At 43.7% G+C, this 26,464-nt stretch overlaps 3 protein-coding genes across 12 annotated transcripts in view; 2 read left to right on the top strand and 1 right to left on the bottom strand.

The window, feature by feature from the left end:
• The window catches only part of LOC106563781 (protein furry homolog), a 267,082-nt gene extending 247,519 nt beyond the window's left edge, over positions 1-19,563 (top strand). For 8 of the 10 annotated variants that reach the window (XM_045690192.1, XM_045690187.1, XM_045690188.1 and 5 more), the window contains 8 exons: positions 1,274-1,478; positions 1,646-1,795; positions 9,410-9,508; positions 11,812-11,895; positions 14,101-14,118; positions 15,326-15,436; positions 16,044-16,267; positions 16,605-19,563. In XM_045690192.1, coding sequence (XP_045546148.1) covers positions 1,274-1,478; positions 1,646-1,795; positions 9,410-9,508; positions 11,812-11,895; positions 14,101-14,118; positions 15,326-15,436; positions 16,044-16,267; positions 16,605-16,863 — 1,150 coding nt within the window. In that variant the 3' untranslated portion in view covers positions 16,864-19,563. The remainder of the gene's footprint in view (positions 1-1,273; positions 1,479-1,645; positions 1,796-9,409; positions 9,509-11,811; positions 11,896-14,100; positions 14,119-15,325; positions 15,437-16,043; positions 16,268-16,604) is intronic. The other 2 variants (XM_045690186.1, XM_045690193.1) reach the window with 1 other exon arrangement.
• Positions 19,564-19,784: 221 nt separating this feature from the next.
• Positions 19,785-22,990, bottom strand: zar1l (zygote arrest 1-like). Its single transcript, XM_014129417.2, has 4 exons — positions 21,434-22,990; positions 21,118-21,210; positions 20,812-20,886; positions 19,785-20,617 (listed from the first exon to the last, which is right to left on the bottom strand). The coding sequence occupies exons 1-4, from the start codon at positions 22,106-22,108 to the stop codon at positions 20,474-20,476; spliced, it is 987 nt and encodes a 328-aa protein (XP_013984892.1). The 5' UTR covers positions 22,109-22,990; the 3' UTR covers positions 19,785-20,473.
• Positions 22,991-23,028: 38 nt separating this feature from the next.
• On the top strand, positions 23,029-25,878 carry LOC106563652 (NEDD4-binding protein 2-like 1). Its single transcript, XM_014129418.2, has 5 exons — positions 23,029-23,230; positions 24,531-24,658; positions 24,770-24,858; positions 25,321-25,409; positions 25,595-25,878. Exons 1-5 carry the CDS (start codon positions 23,145-23,147, stop codon positions 25,737-25,739), a joined length of 537 nt encoding a protein of 178 aa, XP_013984893.2. The 5' UTR covers positions 23,029-23,144; the 3' UTR covers positions 25,740-25,878.
• Positions 25,879-26,464: the final 586 nt, after the last annotated feature.

The following is a 26,464-nucleotide window of genomic DNA, read 5'->3' as shown; positions in this document are numbered from 1 at the left end:
GTTACGAGAATTATGTTCTCAATGTTAACTTCAATTAAAATACTCAGTCTGCCATCCAGAATGTGTGAGATTCTGGTTGAATGAAACAGACGAAGGCTCAGCTTACAAGAATCAGAAGTGTTTATTCACGAGACCGTTCTGAAGTCCATTGTACAGAGACATCGATTATATACCACTCCTTATTTACGCACACACATACACACAAACATTAAGGCCCCAGATCTCTTAACACTGTAGATCATTACCCAGACGACTGTTTCATTCCTCTGAGATTAGGGAAACCTTGAGGGGGACTCCCCCTCATAAACCCTCAGAGTTCAAGCTAGGTCAGGTCAACCACAGTTTAAAAGTTCTTGGTGTTAAACACACAGACACACATTCTTCTCGTTTCCAGTCCAACCTCGTTAGATTTATGCTTAACATTTTAGTTACTCATTCTACATGCTATATAGACCATATCCCTAATAGTTAAGTCTCAGGGTAGAATTATTTAATCATTACATTAAAACATATAAATCCCTTTACACTACTTCTGATAACAATATGACTACTACTGATAACAATATGACTACTACTGCCATAGTTTGCGGTCATGAGTAGTGGTTGTATCACTCCTAATCAATGAGTAGTGGTTGTATCACTTCTAAATCAATGAGTAGTGGTTGTATCACTCCTAAATCAATGAGTAGTGGTTGTATCACTCCTAAATTAATGAGTAGTGGTTGTATCACTCCTAATCAATGAGTAGTGGTTGTATCACTCCTAAATCAATGAGTAGTGGTTGTATCACTCCTAATCAATGAGTAGTGGTGATATCACTCCTAATCAATGAGTAGTGGTTGTATCACTCCTATATCAATGAGTAGTGGTTGTATCACTCCTAAATCAATGAGTAGTGGTGGTATCACTCCTAATCAATGAGTAGTGGTGATATCACTCCTAAATCAATGAGTAGTGGTTGTATCACTCCTAAATCAATGAGTAGTGGTTGTATCACTCCTAATCAATGAGTAGTGGTGATATCACTCCTAAATCAATGAGTAGTGGTTGTATCACTCCTATATCAATGAGTAGTGGTTGTATCACTCCTATATCAATGAGTAGTGGTGATATCACACCTAATCAATGAGTAGTGGTTGTATCACTCCTATATCAATGAGTAGTGGTGATATCACTCCTATATCAATGAGTAGTGGTTGTATCACTCCTAAACCAATGTCTAACTTACTGTGTGCCTGTCCAATTCTTGTCTCTCCCGTTGCTGTGTTGACAGTCTCCGTGATGACGTGGATGACCTAGAGGACCTTGGTTTTCCTCCTCCCCCCTCACCGTTCTTCTCCGCCATCTTGGCTGCGTTCCAGCCCACTGTTTGTGACGACGCAGAGGAGGCATGGCGTTGCCATATCAACCAGCTGGTAACCGACTCAGACGGATCCTGTGCCGTCTATACTTTCCACGTCTTCTCATCGCTCTTCCAGGTAATCCATCAGTCGATTGATCAGTTAGTCAGTCAAACTCTGGAAAGTTCTATGCAGTCATTGGGTTAACAGTCATTGGGGATGACGTTATTGGTGTAACTGTTTTATATAACATTATATGTCTCCTCTTTCTTTCTTTCTTTCTTTCTCTCTCGCTCTCTTCTCAGAACATCCAGACTAAGTTCTGTTCCCTGACCAGTGACGCCGCTGGTTACCTAGGAGACGGCCTGAGGGGCATCGGGTCAAAGTTCGTGAGGTCATCTGACATGTTGACAACGTGTTCCGACTGCCCCACGCTCTACGTAGACGCTGATACGGTGAGTAGGGCTGACTCCACTCAAACCATAGCATTTGTATGACTGAAAATATAGCAATTTATTTGGTGTTTTCATAGAAATATCAAACAATAATGTCCATTGATTGTAATCAGTAAGTAATGTCTAACTTTTAGGTTTGAGTTGGTACTAGTGTTGCACGGTATACCAAAACGTCTTTACTTTTTCGTACTATAATTTGTTACTTTCATTCCTTCTGTCAAATGTGTCATGGATCAAGCCTTTATCAGCACAGCCTGCCTACCCCCATTATAGCACACACCCTGTCTGCTCCACTTACCCACTGGAAGTCTGGCTGGGAGTCTGGGCTGGGAGTCTGGGAGTCTGGGCTGGGAGTCTGGGAGTCTGGGAGTCTGGGAGTCTGGGCTGGGAGTCAGGGAGTCTGGGCTGGGAGTCTGGGAGTCTGGGCTGGGAGTCTGGACTGCATCATGTTAGCTCCACTTACCCACTGCTAGTCTGGACTGGAAGTCTGGATGGGAGTCCAGGCTGGGAGTCTGGGAATCTGGGCTGGGAGTCTGGGCTGCATCATGTTAGCTTCACTTACCCACTGCTATTGTGGACTGGAAGTCTGGATGGGAGTCTGGGCTGGGAGTCTGGGCTGGGAGTCTGCGCTGGGAGTCTGCGCTGGGAGTCTGCGCTGGGAGTCTGGGCTGGGAGTCTGGGCTGAGAGTTTGCGCTGGGAGTCTGGGCTGGGAGTCTGGGCTGGGAGTCTGCGCTGGGAGTCTGCGCTGGGAGTCTGGGCTGGGAGTCTGGGCTGGGAGTCTGCGCTGGGAGTCTGGGCTGGGAGACTGAGATCATTGCTTATCCAAGATGGCGTAGCAGTCGGACGTGTGTTTGTCTTGTCCCGTGTAAATAGCCTGTTTCTTCGTTTTTTTCGTATATATTTTATTTTTATACTTTATAACTGGAACCTCCATCAGAAGCTAGCCAGCTAACTAGCTAGTAGTCATTGTTAGCCACTGCTAGCGGTCATCACCTTTAGCTCGGACACCAGACAGCTTTAGCTCGGTCAGTACCTGCCAGTCTGCACACCGCAATATCAACCCAGAGCATATTTTCTCTACCACATCACCAGGTTCCTGCCGCAAGCTCTGGGCCATTACACCGGATCATCGCAGCTAGCTAGCTGCAACCGAGTGGCTATTGTTGGCTAATTCCTCTGTCCCTAAGCAAGCACCAGTTAGCCTAGAGCTAGCCTCGAGCTAGGCCCATCTCCCGGCCAGCCGACGAAGTACACCAGCTAATTCTTGGGCTACAATACCTCTTTTGCCAATTGGCCTGGACCCTTTATTGTCGACACGGAGCCCCGCGATCCATCACGATTGGTCTGCCGACGTAATCGTCCGATGTGGTTTCAACAGGCTTTTCCATTGCGATGTCGCCGAATACCCATCTGCTAGCCTCGGCCCGCTAGCTTTCTGAACGCTGTGTCTCCCGGCTCGCCTAGCGTAGTAGTGACTACCGAACGGCTCCCTGACTCACCTATTGCTGTTCATTGGACCCTATGATCACTCGGCTACACAGCTGATGCCTGCTGGTCTGTTCACTAACACGGTACCTCATTTTGTTTATCTGTCGCCCCCAGCCTCGAACTCAGGTCCTGTGTGTACCTAACTGACCCTCTCTGCCCATTCATCGCCATTTACTCGTTGTTGTCTTAGCTTTCCCGATCAACACCTGTGATTGCTTTATGCCTCTCTCTAATGTAAATATGCATTGTCTACTGCTGTTTCGGTTAGTTCTTATTGTTTTATTTCACTGTAGAGCCCCCAGTCCCGCTCAACATGCCTTAGATACCTCTTTTGTCCCACCCCCCACACATGCGGAGTCCTCACCTGGCTTACCTGGAGCCTCCAGAGATACAACCTCTCTCATCGTCACTCAATGCCTAGGTTTACCTCCACTGTACTCACATCCTACCATACCCTTGTCTGTACATTATGCCCTGAATCTATTCTACCACGCCTAGAAATCTGCTCCTTTAATTATCTGTTCCCAACGCACTAGACGACCAGTTCTTATAGCCTTTAGCCGTACCCTTATCCTACTCCTCCTCTGTTCCTCTGGTGATGTAGATGTTAACCCAGGCCCTGTAGCCCCCAGTACTACACCTATTCCTCAGGCGCTCTCATTTGTTGACTTCTATAACCGTAAAAGTCTTGGTTTCATGCGTGTTAACTTCAGAAGCCTCCTCTCTAAGTTTGTTTAACTCACTGCTTTAGCACACTCCGCCAATCCTGATGTCCTATCCATGTCTGAATCCTGGCTTAGGAAGGCCACCAAAAATGCAGAAATTTCCATCCCTAACTATAACATTTTCCGTCAAGATAGAACTGCCAAAGAGGGCGGAGTTGCAATCTACTGCAGAGATAGCCTGCAGAGTTCTGTCATACTATCCAGGTCTGTGCTCAAACAGTTAGAGCTTCTACTTTAAAAAATCCTCCTTTCCAGAAATAAGTCTCTCACTGTTGCCGCTTGTTATAGACCCCCCTCAGCCCCCAGCTGTGCCCTGGACACCGTATGTGAATTGATTGCCCCCCCATCTATCTTCAGAGTTTGTACTCTTAGGTGACCTAAACTGGGATATGCTTAACACCCCAGCCATCCTACAATCTAAGCTAGATGCCCTCAATCTCACACAAATGATCAAGGAACCTACCAGGTACAACCCTAAATCCGCAAACATGGGCACCCTCATAGATATAATCCTATAAGGACTCTTGGAAGATTAGTCCAAATGGGGAATAAAAGAGATCCAAATAAAATCAAAATGAAATCAAATCTCTTCCTAAAATGATCAGCCGAAATTATTGCAACCCCTATTACTAGCCTATTCCACCTCTCTTTCGTATCGTCTGAGATCCCCAAAGATTGGAAAGCTGCCGCGATCATCCCCCTCTTCAAAGGGGGAGACACTCTAGACCCAAACTGTTACAGATCTATATCCATCCTGCCCTGCCTTTCTAAAGTCTTCGAAAGCCAAGTTAACAAACAGATCACCGACCATTTTGAAACCCACCATACCTTCTCCACTATGTAATCTGGTTTCCGAGCTGGTCATGGGTGCACCTCAGCCACGCTCAAGGTCCTAAACGATATCATAACCTTCATCGACCTGGCCAAGGCTTTCGACTCTGTCAATCACCACATTCTTATCGGCACACTCAATAGCCTTGGTTTCTCAAATGACTGCCTCGCCTGGTTCACCAACTACTTCTCTGATAGAGTTCAGTGTCTCAAATCGGAGGGCCTGTTGTCCGGACCTCTGGCAGTCTCTATGGGTGTGCCACAGGGTTCAATTCTCGGGCCGACTCTTTTCTCTGTATATATGAATGATGTCGCTCTTGCTGCTGGTGATTCTCTGATCCACCTCTACGCAGATGACACCATTCTGTATACATCTGGCCCTTCTTTGTACACTGTTTTAACATACCTCCAAACGAGCTTCAATGCCATACAGCGCTCCTTCCGTGGCCTCCAACTGCTCTTAAATGCTAGTAAAACTAAATGCATGCTCTTCAACCGATTGCTACCCGCAGCCGCCCACCCGACTAGCATCACTACTCTGGACGGTTCTGACTTAGAACATGTGGACAACTACAAATACCTTACTGTTTGGTTAGACTGTAAACTCTCCTTCCAGACTCACATTAAGTGTCTCCAATCCAAAATTAAATCTAAAAATCGGCTTCCTATTTCTCAACAAAGCCTCTTTCACTCATGCTGCCAAACATACCCTCGAAAACTGACTATCCTACCGATCCTTGACTTCGGCGATGTCATTTACAAAATAGCCTCCAACACTCTACTCAGCAAGTTGGATGTAGTCTATCACAGTGCCATCCGTTTTGTCACCAAAGCCCCATATACTACTCACCATTGCGACCTGTATGCTCTCGTTGGCTGGCCCTCGCTACATATTCGTCGCCAAACCCACTGGCTCCAGGTCATCTATAAATCTTTGCTAGGTAAAACCCCGCCTTACCTCAACTTACTGGTCACAAAGCAACACCCACCCGTAGCACACGCTCCAGCAGGTATATTTCACTGGTCGTCCCCAAAGCCAACACCTACTTTGGCCGCCTTTCCTTCCAGTTGTCTGCTGCCAATGACTGGAACGAATTGCAAAAATCACTGAAGCTGGAGACTCCCGCACTAATTTTAAGCATCAGCTGTCAGAGCAGCTTACCGATCACTGCACCTGTACACAGCCCATCTGTAAATAGCCCACCCAACTACCTCATCCCCATATTGTTCTTTTTTGTTGTTGTTGCTATTTTGCACCCCAGTATCTCTACTTGCACATCATCATCTGCACATATATCACTCCAGTTGTCACAGCTGTCTTCAAGAATGGACCAAGGCGCAGCGGGAATGTGGATACTCATAGTTTAATTCAAAAAGAGTAAAGCATCCACGGTCAAAAAACAATAAACAAGACAGCAACAGTTTTGCAGGCTAACTAAATGCAGTGCAAAAACAACTACCCACAACCCCAAAGAAAAACACACACTCCTATATAGGACTCCCAATCAAAGGCAACTCAACACACCTGCCTTCAATTGGGAGTCCAATCACCCATACAACATTTAACAAACACAAACCCCCTGCCACATCCTGACCAAGACTAACACAATTACGCCCTCTGCTGGTCAGGACGTGACACCAGTGTTAATGCTAAATTGTCATTATTTCGCCACTATGGCCTATTTATTGCCTTACCTCCCTAATCTTACATACAATGGCATACACTGTACATAGAATTTCCTATTATGTGTAACTCTGGGTTGTTGTTTTTGTCGCACTGCTTTGCTTTATCTTGGCCAGGTCGCAGTTGTAAATGAGAACTTGTTCTCAACTGGCCTACCTGGTTAAATAAAGGTGAAATAAAAACATCTAAAAAATAAAAATAATTTCAACTCCACTTACCTGCTGCTAGTCTGCACTGGGAGTCTGGGTTGCATCATGTTAGGTCCACTTACCCACTGCTAGTCTGGACTGCATCATGTTTGCTCTACTTTCCCACTGGGAGTCTGGACTGGGAGTCTGCGCTGGGAGTCTGTGCTGGGAGTCTGAATTGGGAGTCTGGGCTGGGAGTCTGCACTGGGGGTCTGGGCTGGGAGTCTGCACTGGGGGTCTGGGCTGGGAGTCTTGGCTGGGAGTCTGCGTTGGGAGTCCGGATTGGGAGTCTGCGCTGGGAGTCTGCACTGGGAGTCTGCGCTGGGAGTCTGCACTGGGAGTTTGGACTGGGAGTCTGGGCTGGGAGTCTGGGCTGGGAGTCTGGGCTAGGAGTTTGGACTGGGAGTCTGGGCTGGGGGTCTGGGCTGGGGGTCTGGGCTGGGAGTCTGGGCTGGGGGTCTGGGCTGGGAGTCTGGGCTGGGAGTCTGGGCTGGGAGTCTGGGCTGCATCATGTTAGAGCCCCACATTTGAGTAATGCTACACGGCATGTAGAAATGTTGAAACCGTTATTTCTTGTTCGCAAAACAAAGTCCATACAGGCTATAACTCTTTAAGGGTTATGGCACACCCCCAACCACATCGAAGGGGCTGTAGTGGAGCGGGTCGAGAGCTTCAAGTTCCTCAGTGTCCACATCACTACGGAATTTTCCTGGCCCACACACACCAACACAGTCGTGAAGAGGGCATGACAACGCCTCTATCTATAAAAGTATTACCATTATGTTGTTATGTAGTTAGATTGTTAAAAACAAAACAAAGTCAAATTAATTGTATGATTGTATAATTTATTCATTAATGCATACCGCAATTTCCGGACTATTGAGCGCACCTGAATAAGCCGCACCCACTGAATTTTTTTAAAATTATTATTTTGAACATAAATAAGCCGCACATGTCTATAAGCCGCAGGTGCCTACCGGTACATTGAAACAAATTAACTTTACACAGGCTTTAACGAAACACGGCTTGTAACAAAAATAAATAGGCTTTAACGAAACACGGCTTGTAACAAAAATAAATAGGCTTTAACGAAACACGGGTTGTAACAAAAAATAAATAGGCTTTAACGAAACACGGCTTGTAACAAAAATAAATAGGCTTTAACGAAACACGGCTTGTAGCAAAAATAAATAGGCTTTAACGAAACACGGCTTGTAACAAAAATAAATAGGCTTTAACGAAACACGGCTTGTAACAAAAAATAAAAAATTTGCAGTAAGCTTTAGTTGTCTTTTTGCACTGAGTCAATTCCTCACGCTGCTGTTTCCAACGTCTTATCATCGACTCATAAAGAGCAAGCTCCCGTGCAGCAGCTCTATTTCCTTTTCCAACAGCCAGATCAATCGCCTTCAACTTGAAAGCTGCATCATATGCATTTCTCCGTGTCTTTGCCATGATGAGGGTGACAAAATGACTACCGTAATCAGAATGATGGGAAGTTTGAGAGCGCTCGATTTAATCTAAACAGTAAACAAAAAAGTTGTTTGACCTTAACCCGTTCGGCAATTTCATTGGTCTAATGAAAGCTTCATGCCGCCAAAAAACTGAGCACGTCACAGAATGTGTTTTTTTGAAAGAAAAAAAATTGAAAGCGGGAAAAATCCATATATTAGCCATGTCATTGTTTAAGCTGCGAGGATCAAAGCGTGGGAAAAAAGTTGCGGTTTATAGTCCGGAAATTACGGTACATGGCTGTCTGAAAAAATGTTGATGTAATTTTTAGAAAATCTAATGATATTGAACTCAAAATTGTATCTGTCTGCATCAACTGCCGTTCTCTGTCTCTGGTTAATGCCTTCTCTTTTGCCATGGTATTGTTTTGGTATTGAGTATGGTGACGGTATGGAGAATCCTGGTACTGAATCCTGGTATTGGTATTTAAGTCTAAATTCTGGTATGGTGAGAACTCTAGTTGATACATGAACAACTTCTTATATATTTAACTCTTTCCCTCCTGCCTCTTACACCTCTCTTTCTCCTTCTCCTCTCCTCCCGCCTCTATCCTCCTCTCCTATCCTTCTCCTCTCCTATCCTCTCCTTCTCCTATCCTTCTCCTCTTCTCGCCTCACCTCTCCTCTCCTCTCCTCCCGCCTCTCCTCCTCTCTTCTCCTCTCCTCCCGACTCTCCTCTCCTGTCCTCTCCTCCTCTCCTTTCCTATCCCTCTCCTTCTACCTCTCCTCTCCTTCTCCTCTCCTCCCGCCTCTATCCTCCTCTCCTATCCTTCTCCTCTCCTATCCTCTCCTTCTCCTATGCTTCTCCTCTCCTCCCGCCTCTCCTCCTCTCTTCTCCTCTCCTCCCGACTCTCCTATCCTTCTCCTCTCCTATCCTCTCCTCCTCTCCTTTCCTATCCCTCTCCTTCTCCTCTCCTCCCTCCTCTCCTCTCCTCCTACCTCTCCCCTCCTTCTCTCCCCTCTTTCTCATCTCCTCTCCCCACCTCTCCTCTCCTTCTCTCCCCTCTTTCTCCTCTCCTCTCCTCCTGCCTCTCCTATGCCTCTCCTCTCCTCCCGCCTCTCTCTTATCCTTCTCCTCTCCTCCTACCTCTCCTATCCTTCTCTCCCCTCTTTCTCCTCTGCTCTCCTCTCCTCCCGCCTCTCCTCTCCTATCCTTCTCCTCTCCTCTTCTGTTCCCTCACTCCAGATAATCTCCTATGGTTTACTAGAGAAGATGAAGTTCAGTGTGTTGGAGCTGCAGGAGTATCTGGACACCTACAACAACAGAGAAGAGGCCGCTGTCTCAGTAAGACACTAACTACCCATACTGACTATGATCTGTTTAGACATTACAACCCATACCGATACTGACTTTGAGCTGTTAAGACACTACCACCTATAACGATACTGACTATGATCTGTTTAGACATTATAACCCATACCGATACTGACTTTGAGCTGTTAAGACACTACCACCCATAACGATACTGACTATGATTGATCTGGCAATGAGAACCTTTATCTAATTCCCCAGAGTCAGATGAACTTGTGGAGACCATTTTTATGCTAATGCTAGTAGATACCCATAGACTTCCAGTCATTGTGCTAACACTAAGCATTTGCTCATGAAACTACCTGTAACTTCCTTCATACTACACACAGAGACATAAAAATGGTATCCACAAGTTCATCTGACTCTGGGGAAGTAGATACAGTGCATTTGGAAAGTATTCAGACCTCTTGACTTTTTCCACAGTGTTACGTTACAGCCTCATTCTAAAATTGATTAAATAGTTTTTTTCTCCTCATCAATCTACACACAATACCCCATAATGACAAAGCAACAACAGGTTATTAGATATTTTGGCAAATTTATAAAAACTCTAAAACTGAATTATCACATTCACATAAGTATTCAGACCCTTTACTCAGTACTTTGTTGAAGTGCCTTGTGCAGCAATTACAGCCTCAAGTCTTCTTTGGTATGATGCTATAAGCTTGGCACACCTGTATTTGGGAAGTATCTCCCATTCTTCTCTGCAGATCCTCTCAAGCTCTGTCAGGTTGGATGGGGAGCGTCGCTGCACAGCTATTTTCAGATCTCTCCAGAGGTACATTCGATCAGGTTCAAGTCCGGGCTCTGGCTGGGCCACTCAAGGACATTCAGAGACTTGTCCCGAAGCCACTCCTGCGTTGTCTTGGCTGTGTGCTTAGGGTCCGTTGTCCCGTTGAAAGGTGAACCTTCGCCCTAGTCTGAGGTCCTGAGCGCTCTGGAGCAGGTTTACATCAACGATCTCTCTGTACTTTGTTCCGTTCATCTTTCAGTCGATCCTGACTAGTCTCCCAGTCCCTGCCGCTGAAAAACATCCCCACAGCATGATGCTGCCACCACCATGCTTCACCGTAGGGATGGTGCCAGGTTTCCTCCAGACGTGACGCTTGGCATTCAGGTCAAAGAGTTCAATTTTGGTTTCATCAGACCAGAGAATCTTGTTTCTCATGGTCTGAGAGTCCTTTAGGTGCCTTTTGGGCTGTCATGTGCCTTTTACTGAGGAGTGGCTTCCGTCTGGCCACTCTACCATAAAGGCCTGATTGCTGCAGTGCTGCAGAGATGGTTGTCCTTCTGGAAGGTTCTCCAATCTCCACAGAGGAACTCTGGAGCTCTGTCAGAGTGACCATTGGGTTCTTGGTCACCTCCTTGACCAAGGCCCTTCTACCCCGATATCTCAGTTTGGCCAGGCGGCCAGCTCTAGGAAGAGTCTTGGTGGTTCCAAACTTCTTCCATTTAAGAATGATGGAGGCCACTGTGTTTTTGGGGCCCTTCAGTGCTGCAGATATTTTTTGGTACCCTTCCCCAGATCTGTGCCTCGACACAATCCTGTCTCAGAGCTCTACGGACAATTCCTTCAATGTCATGGCTTGATTTTTGCTCTGACATGCACTGTCAACTGTGGGACCTTCTATAGACAGATGTGTGCCTTTCCAAATCATGCCCAATCAGTTGAATTTACCACAGGTGGACTCCAATCAAGTTGTAGAAAGATCTAAGCTCAATTTCGAGTCTCATAGTAAAGGGTCTGAATACTTATTTAAATAAGGTATATATGTTTTTTATTTTTAATACATTTGCAAAAATGTCTAAACACCAGTTTTTTTCTTTGTCATTATGGGGTATTGTGTGTAAATTGATAAGGATTTAAAAATATATATATATTTTAGAATAAGGCTGTAACGTAACAGAATGTGGAAAAAGTCAAGGGATCTGAAAACTTTTCTTAATGCACTGTAACGGGCCTCATTGCCAAAATCCTGAAGTATCCCTTTAAGACGCTACTACCCATAACGGTAATGACTTTGATCTGTAAAGCTCTTTTCTCAAACCCAAGGTGCTACAGATAACCTTATGATAAGGAGACACTATAGCGTTTACAGTTGTACTTGACAGAAAAGCCTAGAATGTACGCTACAATCTGTTAGTTGAGATTTTGACCCGCTAGCCCAGTCTAACAAGCCCTGATCAGTAACACTCCTCTTCTCTCTTTCCCTTTCTCTTTTTTTCTCTCTTTCCCTCTCTCCCCCTCCCTTTCACTTTCTCTTCTTAATTTCCAGTGGCTGAGGAACTGTAAGGACACGTTTCCCAGGTGCCCTGGCGATGGCGTGATTACCTGTCAGCCAGGAGACTCAGAGGAGAAGGTAAGGAGTCAATAAGTCCCCATGACAACACGCACCTGTCTCACTGTAGTTTAAAACCATAAACTGATCACACTCTCCTCTCTCTCACACTCTCACTCACCCTCTTTCTCTAGGTGTTTTTGATGTCCTTGTGTAGGGGGACTATACACTATACTATACTCTACTACACACTATACTATATAATAAACTACACACTACACTATACACTACACAATACACTATACTATACAACACACTATACTATACACTATACTATACACTACACTATACACTATACTATACTCTATACTATACACCACACTATTCTCTGCCACACACTATACAATACACTACACTATACACTACACAATACACTATACTCTACCACACACTATACTATACACTATACTATACACTACACTATACACTATACTATACTCTATACTATACACCACACTATTCTCTGCCACACACTATACTATACACTACACAATACACTATACTCTACCACACACTATACTATACACTATACAATACACTATACTATATACTATACTTTACACTATACTATACACCACACTACACACTATACTATACCCCACTACGCACTATACTATACACTATACTATACACTACATTATACTACACACTGTACTATACAATATACTATGCTCTATACTATTCACCACACTATACACTATACTCTACTACACTATACCATACTGCACACTATACTATACACTGTACTCTATGCACTACACTATACACTATAACATACTATACACTATACTATACACCGCCATACACTATAATATACTACACACTATACTATACACCATACACTATACTATATACGGCACGACATACTATACTATACACTATACTATATACAATACTATGCACTATACTATGCACTATACTATATACAATACTATGCACTATACTATGCACTATACTATATACTACACGATATACTATACAATACACTACACACAATGATATATACCATACTGTACACTATACTATACTATACACTATACCATATACTATATACCACACTATACAATATACAATATACTATACTATACACTACACTATACCATATACAATACTATACACTATACTATATACTATACCATACACTCCTATATACTATACACCACACTATACTATATACTATACTGTACAATATAATATACACTATACTACATGCGATACTATATACTATACTATATACTATACACTACACTATACTATACACTATACTATATACCACACTATACAATATACTATATACTATACTATACACTATAATATACAATACTATACACTATAGTATATACTATACCATACACTACTATATGCTATACAACACACTATACTATATACTATACTGTACACTATATTATACACTATACTACATGCTATACTATATACTACACTATATACACTACACTATACTATATACTACACTGTACTAAACTATACACTATACTATACACTATACTCTACTCTACTACACACTATAATATACACTATGCTCTACTGCACACAATACTATACCATACATTATACTCTACTACACACTTTACTATACTACACACTATACTACACACTATGCGATACTACACACTATATTATATACTATACACTACTATAATGCACTGCACTATACTCTACTACACACTATACTATACTATACACCACATTATACACTATGCTATACTGTATACTATACTGTACTATACTATACATTATACTAAGCACTATACTCTACTGCACACTATACTATACCACATACTATATTATATACTATACTATACACTGCACTGTACTATGCACTATACTATATTATACACTATACACTATACTATACACTGCACTATGCTATACACTATACTACACACTGCACTATACTATACACTATACTATATATTACACTATACTATACACTATGCTATGCACTATACTCTACTGCACACTATACTATACTACATACTATGCTATACTATACTATACACAGCACTATACTATATTATACACTATACTATACTCTACTACACACTATACTATACTGCCCACTATGCTACAATACACTATACTATGCACTATACTATACTATGCTGTGCTATACTCTACTCTACTCTACTGCATGTGTTTGATTGATGTGTGTTTCTCGCCTCCCTCTCTCTCTTTCGCCTCGTAACATGCTCTCTCGCTGTGTAGCAAATGGAATCTCTGGCAGTAAGTCCTTTACTAAGTCCTTTACTGTCTTTTACTAAGTCCTTTACTAAGTTCTATCTACTATGATCTACTATGATTTAATATGATCTACTATGATTTAATAGGATCTACTATTATTGAATAGGATCTACTATGATTTAATAGGATCTACTATGATTTAATAGGATCTACTATGATCTACTATGATTTAATAGGATCTACTATAATCTATTATGATCTATGATTTAATAGGATCTACTATGATTTAATATGATTTACTATGATTTAATAGGATCTACTATGATTTAATAGGATCTACTATGATTTAATAGGATCTACTATGATTTAATAGGATCTACTATGATTTAATAGGATCTACTATGATCTACTATGATTTAATAGGATCTACTATGATCGACTATGATTTACTATGATCTACTATGATTTAATATGATTTACTATGATTTAATAGGATCTACTATGATCTACTATGATTTGTTATGATCTACTATGATCTACTATGATTTAATATGATTACTATGATTTAACATGATCTACTATTATTTAATAGGATCTACTATGATCTACTTTGATTTAATATGATCTACTATGATTTATTATGATCTACTATGATCTACTATGATTTAATATGATCTACTATGATTTAACAGGATCTACTATGATTTAATAGGATCTACTATTATTTAATAGGATCTACTTTGATCAACTATGATTTAATAGGATCTACTATGATTTAATAGGATCTACTATGTTTTACTATGATCTACTATGATTTAATAGGATCTACTATGATCTGCTATGATCTACTATGATTTAATAGGATCTACTATGATCTACTATGATTTAATAGGATCTACTATGATTTAATAGGATCTACTATGATTTACTATGATTTAATAGGATCTACTATGATTTACTATGATCTACTATGATTTAATAGGATCTACTATGATCTACTATGGTTTAATAGGATCTACTATGATTTAATATGATCTACTATGATTTAATAGGATCTACTATGTTTTCTCACTTCACCCTTTAGTGTTCCTTTTCAGTAACTGCTGATTCTACTGCGGCCAATATAACCAACACAACAATACTGTGTATGAATTGATTTAGATGGCTCAGATTGAGGATTGTATGTGTGTCCTGTACTGTATTTTACTGTACTGTACTGTCTATAAATCCGTCCTTTCTCTCCTCTCAGCAACTGGAGCTGTGTCAGCGTCTCTACAAGCTTCACTTCCAGCTGCTCCTCCTCTTCCAGTCCTACTGCAAGCTGATTGGACAGGTCCATGCTGTCAGCGCTGTGCCTGAGGTAAGAGAAGGACTGCGATTGGATGCTTCGAAAGCGACCCAGAGACAGTTCTATAAACAGACAGACTAACACACACACTCAATGTATTTTGTTAGTCATCTTTTTTAGCTGTTGTGTACCTGTTGAAGGTGAATCAAGAGATTATTTTAGCTGTTGTGTACCTGTTGAAGGTGAATCAATAGATTATTTTAGCTGTTGTGTACCTGTTGAAGGTTAATCAAGAGATTATTTTAGCTGTTTTGCATTTCTCCCTATATGGGCTCACACTCATCTCCCTCTCTCTTTCCCTCTTTCCCTCCCTCCCTCTCTCCCTCCCTCTTCTCCTCCTTGCCCCTCTCTCCATCTCTCCATCTCTCACGTCCCCCCTCCCTCTCCCCTCCGTCTCTCCCTCCCTCTTGCCCCCTCTCTACCCCTCCCTCACTCTCCCCTCCCTCCATCTCTCCCTCCCTCTCTCCCTGCCTCCCTCCCGCTCTCTCCCTGCCTCCCTTCCTCTCTCTCCATCTCTCGCTACCCTTCTCCCTCCCTCCCTCCCTCCCTCCCTCCCTCCCTCCCTCCCACCACCTCTCCATCCCCCTCCCCCCTCTCCCTTCCTCTCTCCCCTCTGTAGCTGCTAAACATGTCTCGAGAGCTGAGTGACCTGAAGACCAGTCTAAGAGCAGCAGAGGCAGCGGTGGCTAGCAACCTGGAACACACACACATGGCCCACACCCAGACCCAGGCCTCTGCCGCCCTGCCCAGCTTCAGCTCCTCCGAGGCAGCCGTACAAGCCATCCTGGAGTGCCTCAACAACCAGGAGTTCAGCAAGGCCATACGCTACATCCACGAGTGCAGGTGAGATACAAAATAGCATGCATAGACACACACACATATTCACACACACATTCACACACACACACACACACACACACACACACACACACACACACACACACACACACACACACACACACACACACACACACACACACAAACAAACAGTCACACACACACACACACACACACAGACATTCACACACACACACACTATTTTGTTATGGTGCTAAGAATAAAAACTCTGTACTCGTCAGTGGTGTAAAGACAGACTGAGAAAGATCACAAAACGTTCACAATACTCATTTTGATCACTGATCCTTTTCTCTCTTCCTCTACCCCCCTTCCCCCCTTCCAGGAGGCTGTGGCCTAACGGTGTGTTTGGCGGTGGGTCAGAGAGCGAGGTGCAGACCCTCCTCAATGTCTACTTCCGACACCAGACCCTGGGCCAGACGGGGACCATCGCCCTGGTTGGGTCCCGCCAGGACCTCAGCCTTATCTGTTCCAAGCTGCTGGAGCTCAACGGGGAGATTCGGGACATGATCCGCCGCGCTCAGGGCTACCGGGTGGTCAACACCTACCTCCCCGACTCCTCGGCCTCAGGGACAAGTCTCTGACAGCAGCACAGGAGCCCCCCTCGTACCCCTCCTCCACCCTTATTAGCTTTGACCCGACAAGCCTCATCCTCCCTGTCACCCCTACCGCCCCTGATCCCATCGCAGATGGTGCTATTACCCCCGACCATAACACCACCATCTCTACTGCCCCAAACCCAGCCTCACTTCTGGCCTCTCCCTCCAGCTCAACCATAGACTGGCCTCTGCCCTTACTCATAGACTTCTACTGGCCTCCCCCAGACCTCTCCACACCCCACCGTGACTGCACAGACATACATCAGGCCTCTCACACACACTCGTTACAGTGCATCCCAAACCTCAGCCCTAACACACACACTCCACTCAAACCAGGTAACACATTGCCCGACCTTACACACACACACACACTCACACACACATTTCCTGCTATCCCACCTCGTGGACCAGACCTCCATCCAACCCCTCTTCCTGTCCTAGACACATCTCCAACCCCCATACTAACCCGTCTTAGTACACAGTCTGACACACACACATTTCCTGCTATCCCACCTCGTGGACCACACCTTCCGTACTCCCCGTACACACATCCAGAACCAGTCTTAGACACACAAGGTCTGGCCCCTCTCCTTCCTCCTCTTCCTCTTCCTCCCGACCCAGCCCAAGATGCAGAGACGGGGTGGGGGTGCTGCTGCGCCGTCGGAGGGGGTGGTACACCCCTGTCCCGTTACCTGGGGAAGGTGGGTCACGCCGCCCGGCCCCTACTCAGAGTGGGGGCGCTCCTGAACCCTAAACAACCCTCTGGTGTTCACACCTGAGGGTCAATATACCTGATAGACTCACCTGATTATGCTGACCACACCTGATGATGCTGATCACATCTGATGATGCTGACAACACCTGATGATGCTGGCCACACCTGATGATGCTGACCACACCTTATGATGCTGACCACACCTTATGATGCTGACCACACCTGATGATGCTGGCCATACCTGATGATGCTGACCACACCTGATGCTGACCACACCTGAAGATCTCAACCACACCTGATGATGCTGACCATACCTGAAGATCTCAACCACACCTGATGATGCTGACCATACCTGAAGATCTCAACCACACCTGATGATGCTGGCCATACCTGAAGATCTCAACCACACCTGATGATGCTGGCCACACCTGATGATGCTGATCACACCTGAAGATCTCAACCACACCTGATGATGCTGGCCACACCTGTGGATTAAAAGACCTAAGTCCCCGAGAGACCAAAGGACATACCTGATGAACCTGAGGATTTACCTGACCTGATATCAGACTCAACCTGTGAATGAAAATACCTGATCTCAGTGAAACCTTAGGATGGAGGAAGTATCGACCTGTTACCACCAGGTAACCTGGTGATCCACTACCTGATGCCTCACCTGTGGGTGAATGTCCCAGAGTCACGGCTTCTATTGCACTGGACTTCTGAGAGGAGAGATTACTACTGAGAGACATTCAATCATGCTGTTTATCTGTGAGAGAGAGAGAGATAGAGGCCAAGGACGGGAAGGTTGTATCTCTCACCACGTGTGTATCTACTGTTTAAAGAATTTCTTTAGGGGAAAATGTGCACTGCTTAACCTAGAGGAATGCTGTATTCTAGAATCTAATGTTCCGTTACAGAATCCCTGGCCTCTACTTAGCATTGGTTACCTGGACGATGTTTCGTTCCACAACTTGACAGAAGGGGGCATTCACGATAGACTGTTAGGATCCGTCTGCATCGCTGCCCCTCCACATGGCGCTGCGTGCTGCATTGTGTGAAGAGACAGGACACAGACTAGTATTCATGTGTTTAATCTTGTTGCCTGGTTTTGAACCTGAATGCTTCTTGTGTATTAGTGAACCAGCTCCTCAGACTACTGTAGTGAATCAGAGCCTCTCTTAGACTCTTATATTGATTAGTATGTACACACTGGCCCTACGTTGTAGCATATTCAATTCATTGTGGGTCTACGTACACACACCATTTGTTACCGTGACCATCCTATATTGTGATGTGCGTGTACCTGCTGTGACATGGGGGGAAAGTACAGTTGTACACACTAAATCCTGAAATAGTCCACTGTCACATGGACATGTGCTGACATTCACTGGTTTAATGTTAACTAAACATGAGCTACTGTTCAAATACCTGCTGGGCCCTGTTCCAATACTTTAAATTCCATCCTACCTTGAAGGAGTCACTGACCAGGGTGGACAGGACTAAGGTTCAAATACAGAGGTTTGATACTAGTAAGGTCTGATCAGTGGCCAAGGAAGGAAGCATTTTTTTAAGTATTGGAACAGGGCCATGGACACTTCCTGTGGTGGTCCGTCACTTGTGATTAGACTTTCCTTTTTGACACAAGTTCAGTCAGTCTTTAGATCTATCCTACTCCTGACCAGCTTTAGAGATTTTCCCCACGTTCCTTCAATTCAAACTGATTAACTGCCATGCATGTGTATATTGTAATGACTTGTATTAGAAATGTATTCATAGATTATTTTATCTGAAAGATGCATTTGTATGAGGCGCAAAGGGTTGTGTGCGAGAGAAAGTGTGCATCCAAAAAAAAAAAATGCACATTTTTAAAGCGTTGTAGAGGAAGACAGTTTTCACTTTGTAAATAGTTTTAAAGCTTTGTGAAGTCGTTGAGTTGATGCCATGTCTCAAAATAAAGACATCAAAAATAATTTTATTTCACGTCGTGCCCTTTCGGTTCACTTCTGTTATTAGGAATCAATATTCGTACAGCTCACGGTTATGTCTTTGCCGCCCTGTTAAAGGAATCCCGTACAGCCACATTACACCAGTAAATGACCTGATATCAGCTGCATCTACACGACTTGTAGCAGAGTGCATTAGATGAGCTAGTTCATGAACACAGCAAAATAAGCAAATCCATTAAAAAAGGTTAATGCTGCAATAAGTTTATTTAATATATACAAAAAAAGGTAGTCACTCAGTTGATCACGGTGGAAAGAGTAAAAGTTATTAGGCAGGCTATTTAAGACATGGACATGACCTTGGCAGGTAAGAAACAAGTTTACCACCACCTTACCACAGAGCTATGGCCAGATTGGTGTCACCGTCCCTAACAACCGTGGATAGGATTGGAGGAAGGTTGACCTGATCCTAGATATGTGGTTAAGGTCAACTTTTACCTCTGTGGCATAGTGTTGTTTAGCCTGCCATGTGGCAAGGCTCAGAGTAGGATACTGTGTCCCTAGATACTGGTTTAAGGTCAGGTTGTGCATCCCGCCAAGGGCGGTAAGTTTAGGATTGGCAGTTCCCTAATCAGATCCTAGATCTGTGCTTACAGCAATGCGTCACAATCCTGGGGACCCAAAGGGGATGTACATGTATTGTTTTGCCCTAGCTCTAACACCCAATTAAATCAATCAACTCACCAAGCAAACTAATTGAGTCGTGTTAAAGCCAAGGAAAAAACATGCACCCCATTAAATCCAGGATTAGAAAACTGGTTTCAGCCATCTTCCACTAACCACTGATCTAAGTTCAGATATGTCAACCATGGATGATTAGAGATGGGCTCAATCTGATCCTAGATCTGTAGTTAAGCCTGTAGCAGGGATGTTCAGTTCAGACAATGTATTTGTAGCTATAGGTAGTGTCACAGGAAATCCTCTTTCCCCGGCAGCGGCCACACAAGTCCTGTCTATGAGGCCTCTTCATGTCAATGTGCCTCTCCTTCTGCTCACAACAGCACCGGGTCTGGGAACACACCTGAGAGACAGGAGGATAATTACAGCAACATTGACCACCTGCTGGTGAAGGGGGTAGACATGTCAGTTCATCTGTATCCATAACAGGACAATCTAGAAAGTCATACACGCTTTGTTTTAATGCATGACCTCAGAGGCTAAAGGGGCATAGGCACCATGCAGAGCACCTGCTGTGTCCCCCCCCACACCTCTCACCTTGCACTGGATAGACTCCACTCTGTAGGGGTTGAATCCATTCTGGCACTTACGACAGAGCTGCTTGAAGTACACCTGAGTTCAGAGGGGGTGACGAGAACCATGTTAAAGTGAGGATTAAACAAGTCACTTATTAAATTTAGCAAATATTTGAAGGACAGTACAGAAAGGCAGAGTGTAGTGTTACTGTCAACTCAGGCTCCTCAGAACGAGGGTAAATAACAAAAGCAGTACACATGAAGGCTGATTGAGCAGAACCTTTAATATTTTCAGTTGGCAGAGAAGTGCAGTGATTGGGAACATTACCTTACTAGTTCCAGAGATGCACCATACATAGGCACTCTCCCACCGGACGTTACACTGGCTGCAGTGAAAAAAGCCATACTTCTGCTCCAGAAACTACAGAAGAAACAAGTGAATCATTAAGAATAAAAAGTTCTTAATATACAACATCCTATGCAGGATGACTGGCATTTCAAGTAGAAGTGAAAAGGGCATATTGGACACATTGCAGATAACACTACACAGTACAAAATATAAGGCACTCCTCAATTCATGTTTCAGAATCGATTACATTCTAAATTCGTATTCTCCCCTTGTATAAACCCCGGGAATGACTGACCTGAAAGTTGAAGCCTTTGGGCATCTGGTGGAGGGGTTTCCTGACATCCTCACGTGGGATCTCCGGTCGAACCTGGTCCTCCGTTTTCTGCTCGGTAACGTCGGCCTCGCCATCCTCATCACGACCCCCGTTGCCGCCCACCTCTCCTCCCTCACAGCACGCGCTGTCATCCTGCGCTTTTACCGGCAGCGCGAAGAACCGGCGATCAAACACCGGAGAGTAGATAGCGAGGGGTCGCGAGAAGCGCACGTTGTTTACCGGAGTGCTCGGCAACGCTTTCCCGTCCAGAGAAGAAGTCGCCGAGGGACTCTGCTGGCACTTCACAGGCGACTTCGAAAATACCGGAAATTTCCTCTCCCGGTAGAACAGCGTCTTGGGTCCGAGGGAGCATTGGACCATCGCGTCGACCTGGGCGTTGACCTGAACCCCGAAGTCCTTGGTGTTTGCCTTCCGGAGACGAGGGGTAAGGTTGGGATTCACCTGAGACAGGATGGCCTTCAGCTGGGCCCGTTTACACACGTCAAGGTAGTCCAGCGCTTCGGGAGGCACGTAGATGCTCCCCTTCCCCCAGGTGTGAGGCTTGAACTTCGGGTTGCCGTGGAGGATAGGAGCCATCACGGGACCGCAGCCCGGATAGCCATTAAAGTTGTATGGAGAAAACATAAATCCCTCCATCGTGTATAGAAGACGAGGTGAGCCTGCAATGGTTTATATGTGCACGTCCGGCCTCCAGTCCAGACGTCACCCACAGCGCTAATTGGGCCCGACCTATTGGATGATTAGCCGGTCAAGTGAGGACAGGTGTGTGCACTGGGGACCGCGCTCAGCGAGGGGACGCTCAGGCTGGGGTTGAATAATTCCAGTGTGTCCTCCCTTTAGTCCTCATCCCTTCTTACCTTCCTTTCGCACTCTCTTATTTCCTTTTTTTTCTTCCATCCATTCTTACAATTCGTTATTCTTCCTTCCTTCATTATTCGGGACAAGTAAATATCTAATGATCATGTTCTGGAATATGTCGTGGAAAATGACATCTACTATAAACTCAGACCATGAACGCTAGTGATGGGTCGTTCGCGAATGAACGGCTCTTTTACGCAAATTTGTTTCAGTGAGTAAAAAAATCCAGACATTGTTTTGCAGGCCATCTAATAATTTGGCCAGGTAAAAATGTATTTGAATGTGCATTTCACTATGACATACTGGTAGCCTACCTATTTGGTATTTACATGGGAGATTTGCAATTTGTCATGGTTATATGTCGATTTTTAAACATTTTCAACGAAGAGCCGTTTGGGAGCCAAATGAGCCGGCTCTTTTACGTGAACGGAGCCAAATGAGCCGACTCACCGAAATAATCGGAATGCCCATCACTAGTGAACTATGGCAGAATTTCATTAGTCTAAAGAAGCTACCCTCCTTCTGTTTCCTTTCCTTAATCTGCACTGGTCTGAAATAATTTGATTAAAATGACAAGTAGCTATTTAATGGCACCTAATCTTACGAAATACAGACAGGGCTATATAATATTTACTTGCGTGTAATCAGCATCGACATTAGACTGATGTAATTCCGGTACGGTTATGGGGGTTTGGTTTCACTTATTGTGTTGGTTTCAGTTATTGGGCGGGAGGGCGTGTCTTCTAAACAGAGTACAGCTGCTGATGTGCTGTGTACTGTAGTTGGTGGTGAAGCAGTCTGAAGTATAAGAGAAATGTCGAGAGGAAGACAAAATCAACGCTTGAAGAAACTGATCATCCTTCGAGGTTTGCCAGGAGTTGGAAAGACAAGCACGGCAGAGTAAGCTAATCAATCCAAACTATTGGGAGCCTGCCTTACCCCAAGTCTTTTTTGTCAATATATGTATTGTTTTTAGATTGTGGGTTCATTTCCTGAAGTATCACCTAAACACTTTTTAATATTGCTAATATTGAAGATTGTGGCTTCTATCAATGTAATTGTCTGCATAATTTCCAATCCCCCTTATACATTTTGTTGTAAATATACAGTACCAGTCAAAAGTTGGGACAACCCTACTCATTCCTGTGGTTTTTCTTTATTTGTATTATTTTCTACATTGTAGAATAATAGTGAAGACATCAAAACTATGAGATAACACATATGGAAACATGTAATAACCAAACAAGTGTTAAACAAATCAAAATATATTTTATATTTGAGATTCTTCAAGTAGCCACCCTTTGCCTCGATGACAGCTTTGCACACTCTTGGCATTCTCTCAACCAGCTTAATGAGGTAGTCACCTGGAATGCATTTAAACTAACAGGTGTGTCTTGTTAACTGTGGAATTTCTTTCCTTCGTGATGCGTTTGAGCAAATCAGTTGTGTTGTGACAAGGAAGGGGTGGTATACAAAATATTTCCCTATTTGGTAAAAGACCAAGTCCATATTATGGCAAGAACAGCTCAAATAAGCAAAGAGAAAGGACAGTCCATCATTACTTTAGGACATGAAGGTCAGTCAATCTGGAAAATGTTCTTCAAGTGCAGTCGCAAAAACCATCAAGCGCTATGATGAAACTGGCTCTCATGAGGACCGCCACAGGAAAGGAAGACCCAGAGTTACCTCTGCTGCAGAGGATAAGGTCATTAGAGTTACCAGCCTCAGATTGCAGTCCAAATAAATGCTTCACGGAGTTCAAGTAACAGACACATCTCAACATCAACTGTTCAGAAGAGACTTCGTGAATCAGGCCTTCATGGTCGAATTGCTGCAAAGAAACCACTACTAAAGAACACCAATAAGAAGAAGAGACTTGCCTGGGCCAAGAAACATGAGTAATGGAAATCTGTCCTTTAGTCTGATGAGTCCAAATTTGCGATTTTGGGTTCCAACCGCTGTGTCTTTCTAAGACACAGAGTAGATGAACGAATGATCTCAGCATGTGTGGTTCCCACCGTGAAGCATGGAGGAGGAGGTGTGATTGTGGGGGGGAGGGGGGGTGCTTTGCTAGTGACACTGTCAGTGATTTATTTAGAATTCAAGGCACACTTAACCAGCGTGGTTGTAATTTTGAATAGACTGAAACACTCTATTTGAAATATATAAATATATAATATGATTTCCTTCTGTTTTCCAGAATGCTCTGTGATGAATATGCAAGACCTGAAGTGGAAAGAGGAATTTTCTCCACTGACAGGTACCATAAAAGGTCCAACTACAACAGGAAATACTTTCAACGCAACCATCAGCGGAATAGAGAGGATGGTGTGTATTGGGTGGCTGGGGGCGAGGGCAGAAACAATCTGCTCATAATGTCATTACACACACATAGTTTGTTGTTCTATAAAGTACTGGTACTCTGGCTTGTTTTGACAGTTTTTAAAGCCTTGAACAGAGGAGTGGATCCGATCATCGTTGACAACACAAACATTTCTCTTTGGGAGATGTGGCCCTATATCCACATGGTGAGGACCTGTGTGTGTGTGTGTGTGTGTGTGTGCGTGTGTGTGTGCGTGTGTGTGTGTGTGTGTGTGTGTGTGTGTGTGTGTGTGTGTGTGTGTGTGTGTGTTTGATATGCGTATGATTTCTAGTTTAGTTAGTCCCAGCTACCAGGCATTGCAGAGACATTTAATGTTATTTTTGTAACTCTCCACTTATTTTCTAGTCATTGTCACATCCTTTGTACTTGAGAACCTAAACAGCATCTGACTAACTACAAGACTGGTTGAAGCTGGTTTCCAGATTACTTCCTACTAGGTGGCGCTAGAGGCGGAGTCAGATAGTTTCCTCTTGGTTAGACATGTTGTTGATAAATCTGACACTTTATTCAACTTTTTACAATGTTATTAATATCCCAATTGGTCTTCTGACAGACAAATGGACAAATTAAACAGATTCATGTCATAATAAAGTATTCTTTCTCTCAGGGGATGCGACAGGGTGACTATGACATCACTATGATGGAGCTGCCTAAAGGCTATCCTCAGCACAAAATCTCCATCAATAAGCTGTACAGGTCAGAAACAACCTCTTCATTAACAGCCTACATTCTCACAGTGTACACACAGTACATGTGCATTGGGGTAGGATTGTATACTGGTTTACCAGTTTTACAGCCATCAATAGATTGTTATTAATTATCTATAAATTACACATTGGTTATCAATTCAATGATAAAAAAGCTGTGTTATCTCCCTATAGATGGTGTCATGGTAACATCCCCAAGCGTACGTTCAGGTACTTTGAGGCTCGCTGGGAAAAAGCTTACAACATCAAGCATGTACTTAACGACAGCTACTCCATAAACCGCTGGGAGAGAAGCAAAGAAAAATGGAATGTCCAGTGATGAAGACATGCTGGCCTTCTCCCCCCCAAAGTCCACAAGTCCAGAACAAATTCATAAAAACCTACAGTATTATATAGAGCCCTTATTGCATGGAACTTCCTTCCATCTCATATTGCTCAAATAAACAGCAAACCTGGTTTCAAAAAACAGGTAAAGCAACACCTCGCGGCACAACGCCTCGCCCCTATTTGATCTAGATAGTGTGTGTATGCATTGATATGTAGGCTACGTGTGCCTTTTTAAAAATGTATGTAGTTCTGTCCTTGAGCTGTTCTTGTCTAATGATGTCCTGTATTATGTCATTCTGTATTATGTTTCATGTTTTGTGTTGACCCCAGGAATAGTAGCTGCTGCTTTGCAACAGCTAATGGGAATCCTATTAAAATACCAAATACCAAAATTGTACTTGTCTTTCTTGCACTGACTCTAAGTCGCATCTGCTAAATGACCAAAATGTTTACATAGGCTGGTCCCATCTGTTGCTGTCTCGCCAACTGCTATTGTCATCGGCGTGACCATAGAACTATAGGAGTTGGCAAGAGCACAAACTGATCTGGGACCAGGCTACAGTAGCCTATACAGTACTTAAAAACATACAAATATTCAAATATATTTTAAAAACTTCTAAGAAATAGTTTCAAAAAGTGTTGACGGTATTGAAAAACCATCCCATGGCTTTTTCCAAACACCCCGGTATACGGTATATACAGATACGTATATGTAAC

Source organism: Salmo salar, chromosome ssa11 (genome assembly GCF_905237065.1).
Source record: "Salmo salar chromosome ssa11, Ssal_v3.1, whole genome shotgun sequence".
In the NCBI taxonomy this organism is placed as follows: Eukaryota; Metazoa; Chordata; class Actinopteri; order Salmoniformes; family Salmonidae; genus Salmo; species Salmo salar.
Note: the sequence above shows the minus strand (reverse complement) of the source record. Positions and strands in the feature narration are given on the sequence as shown.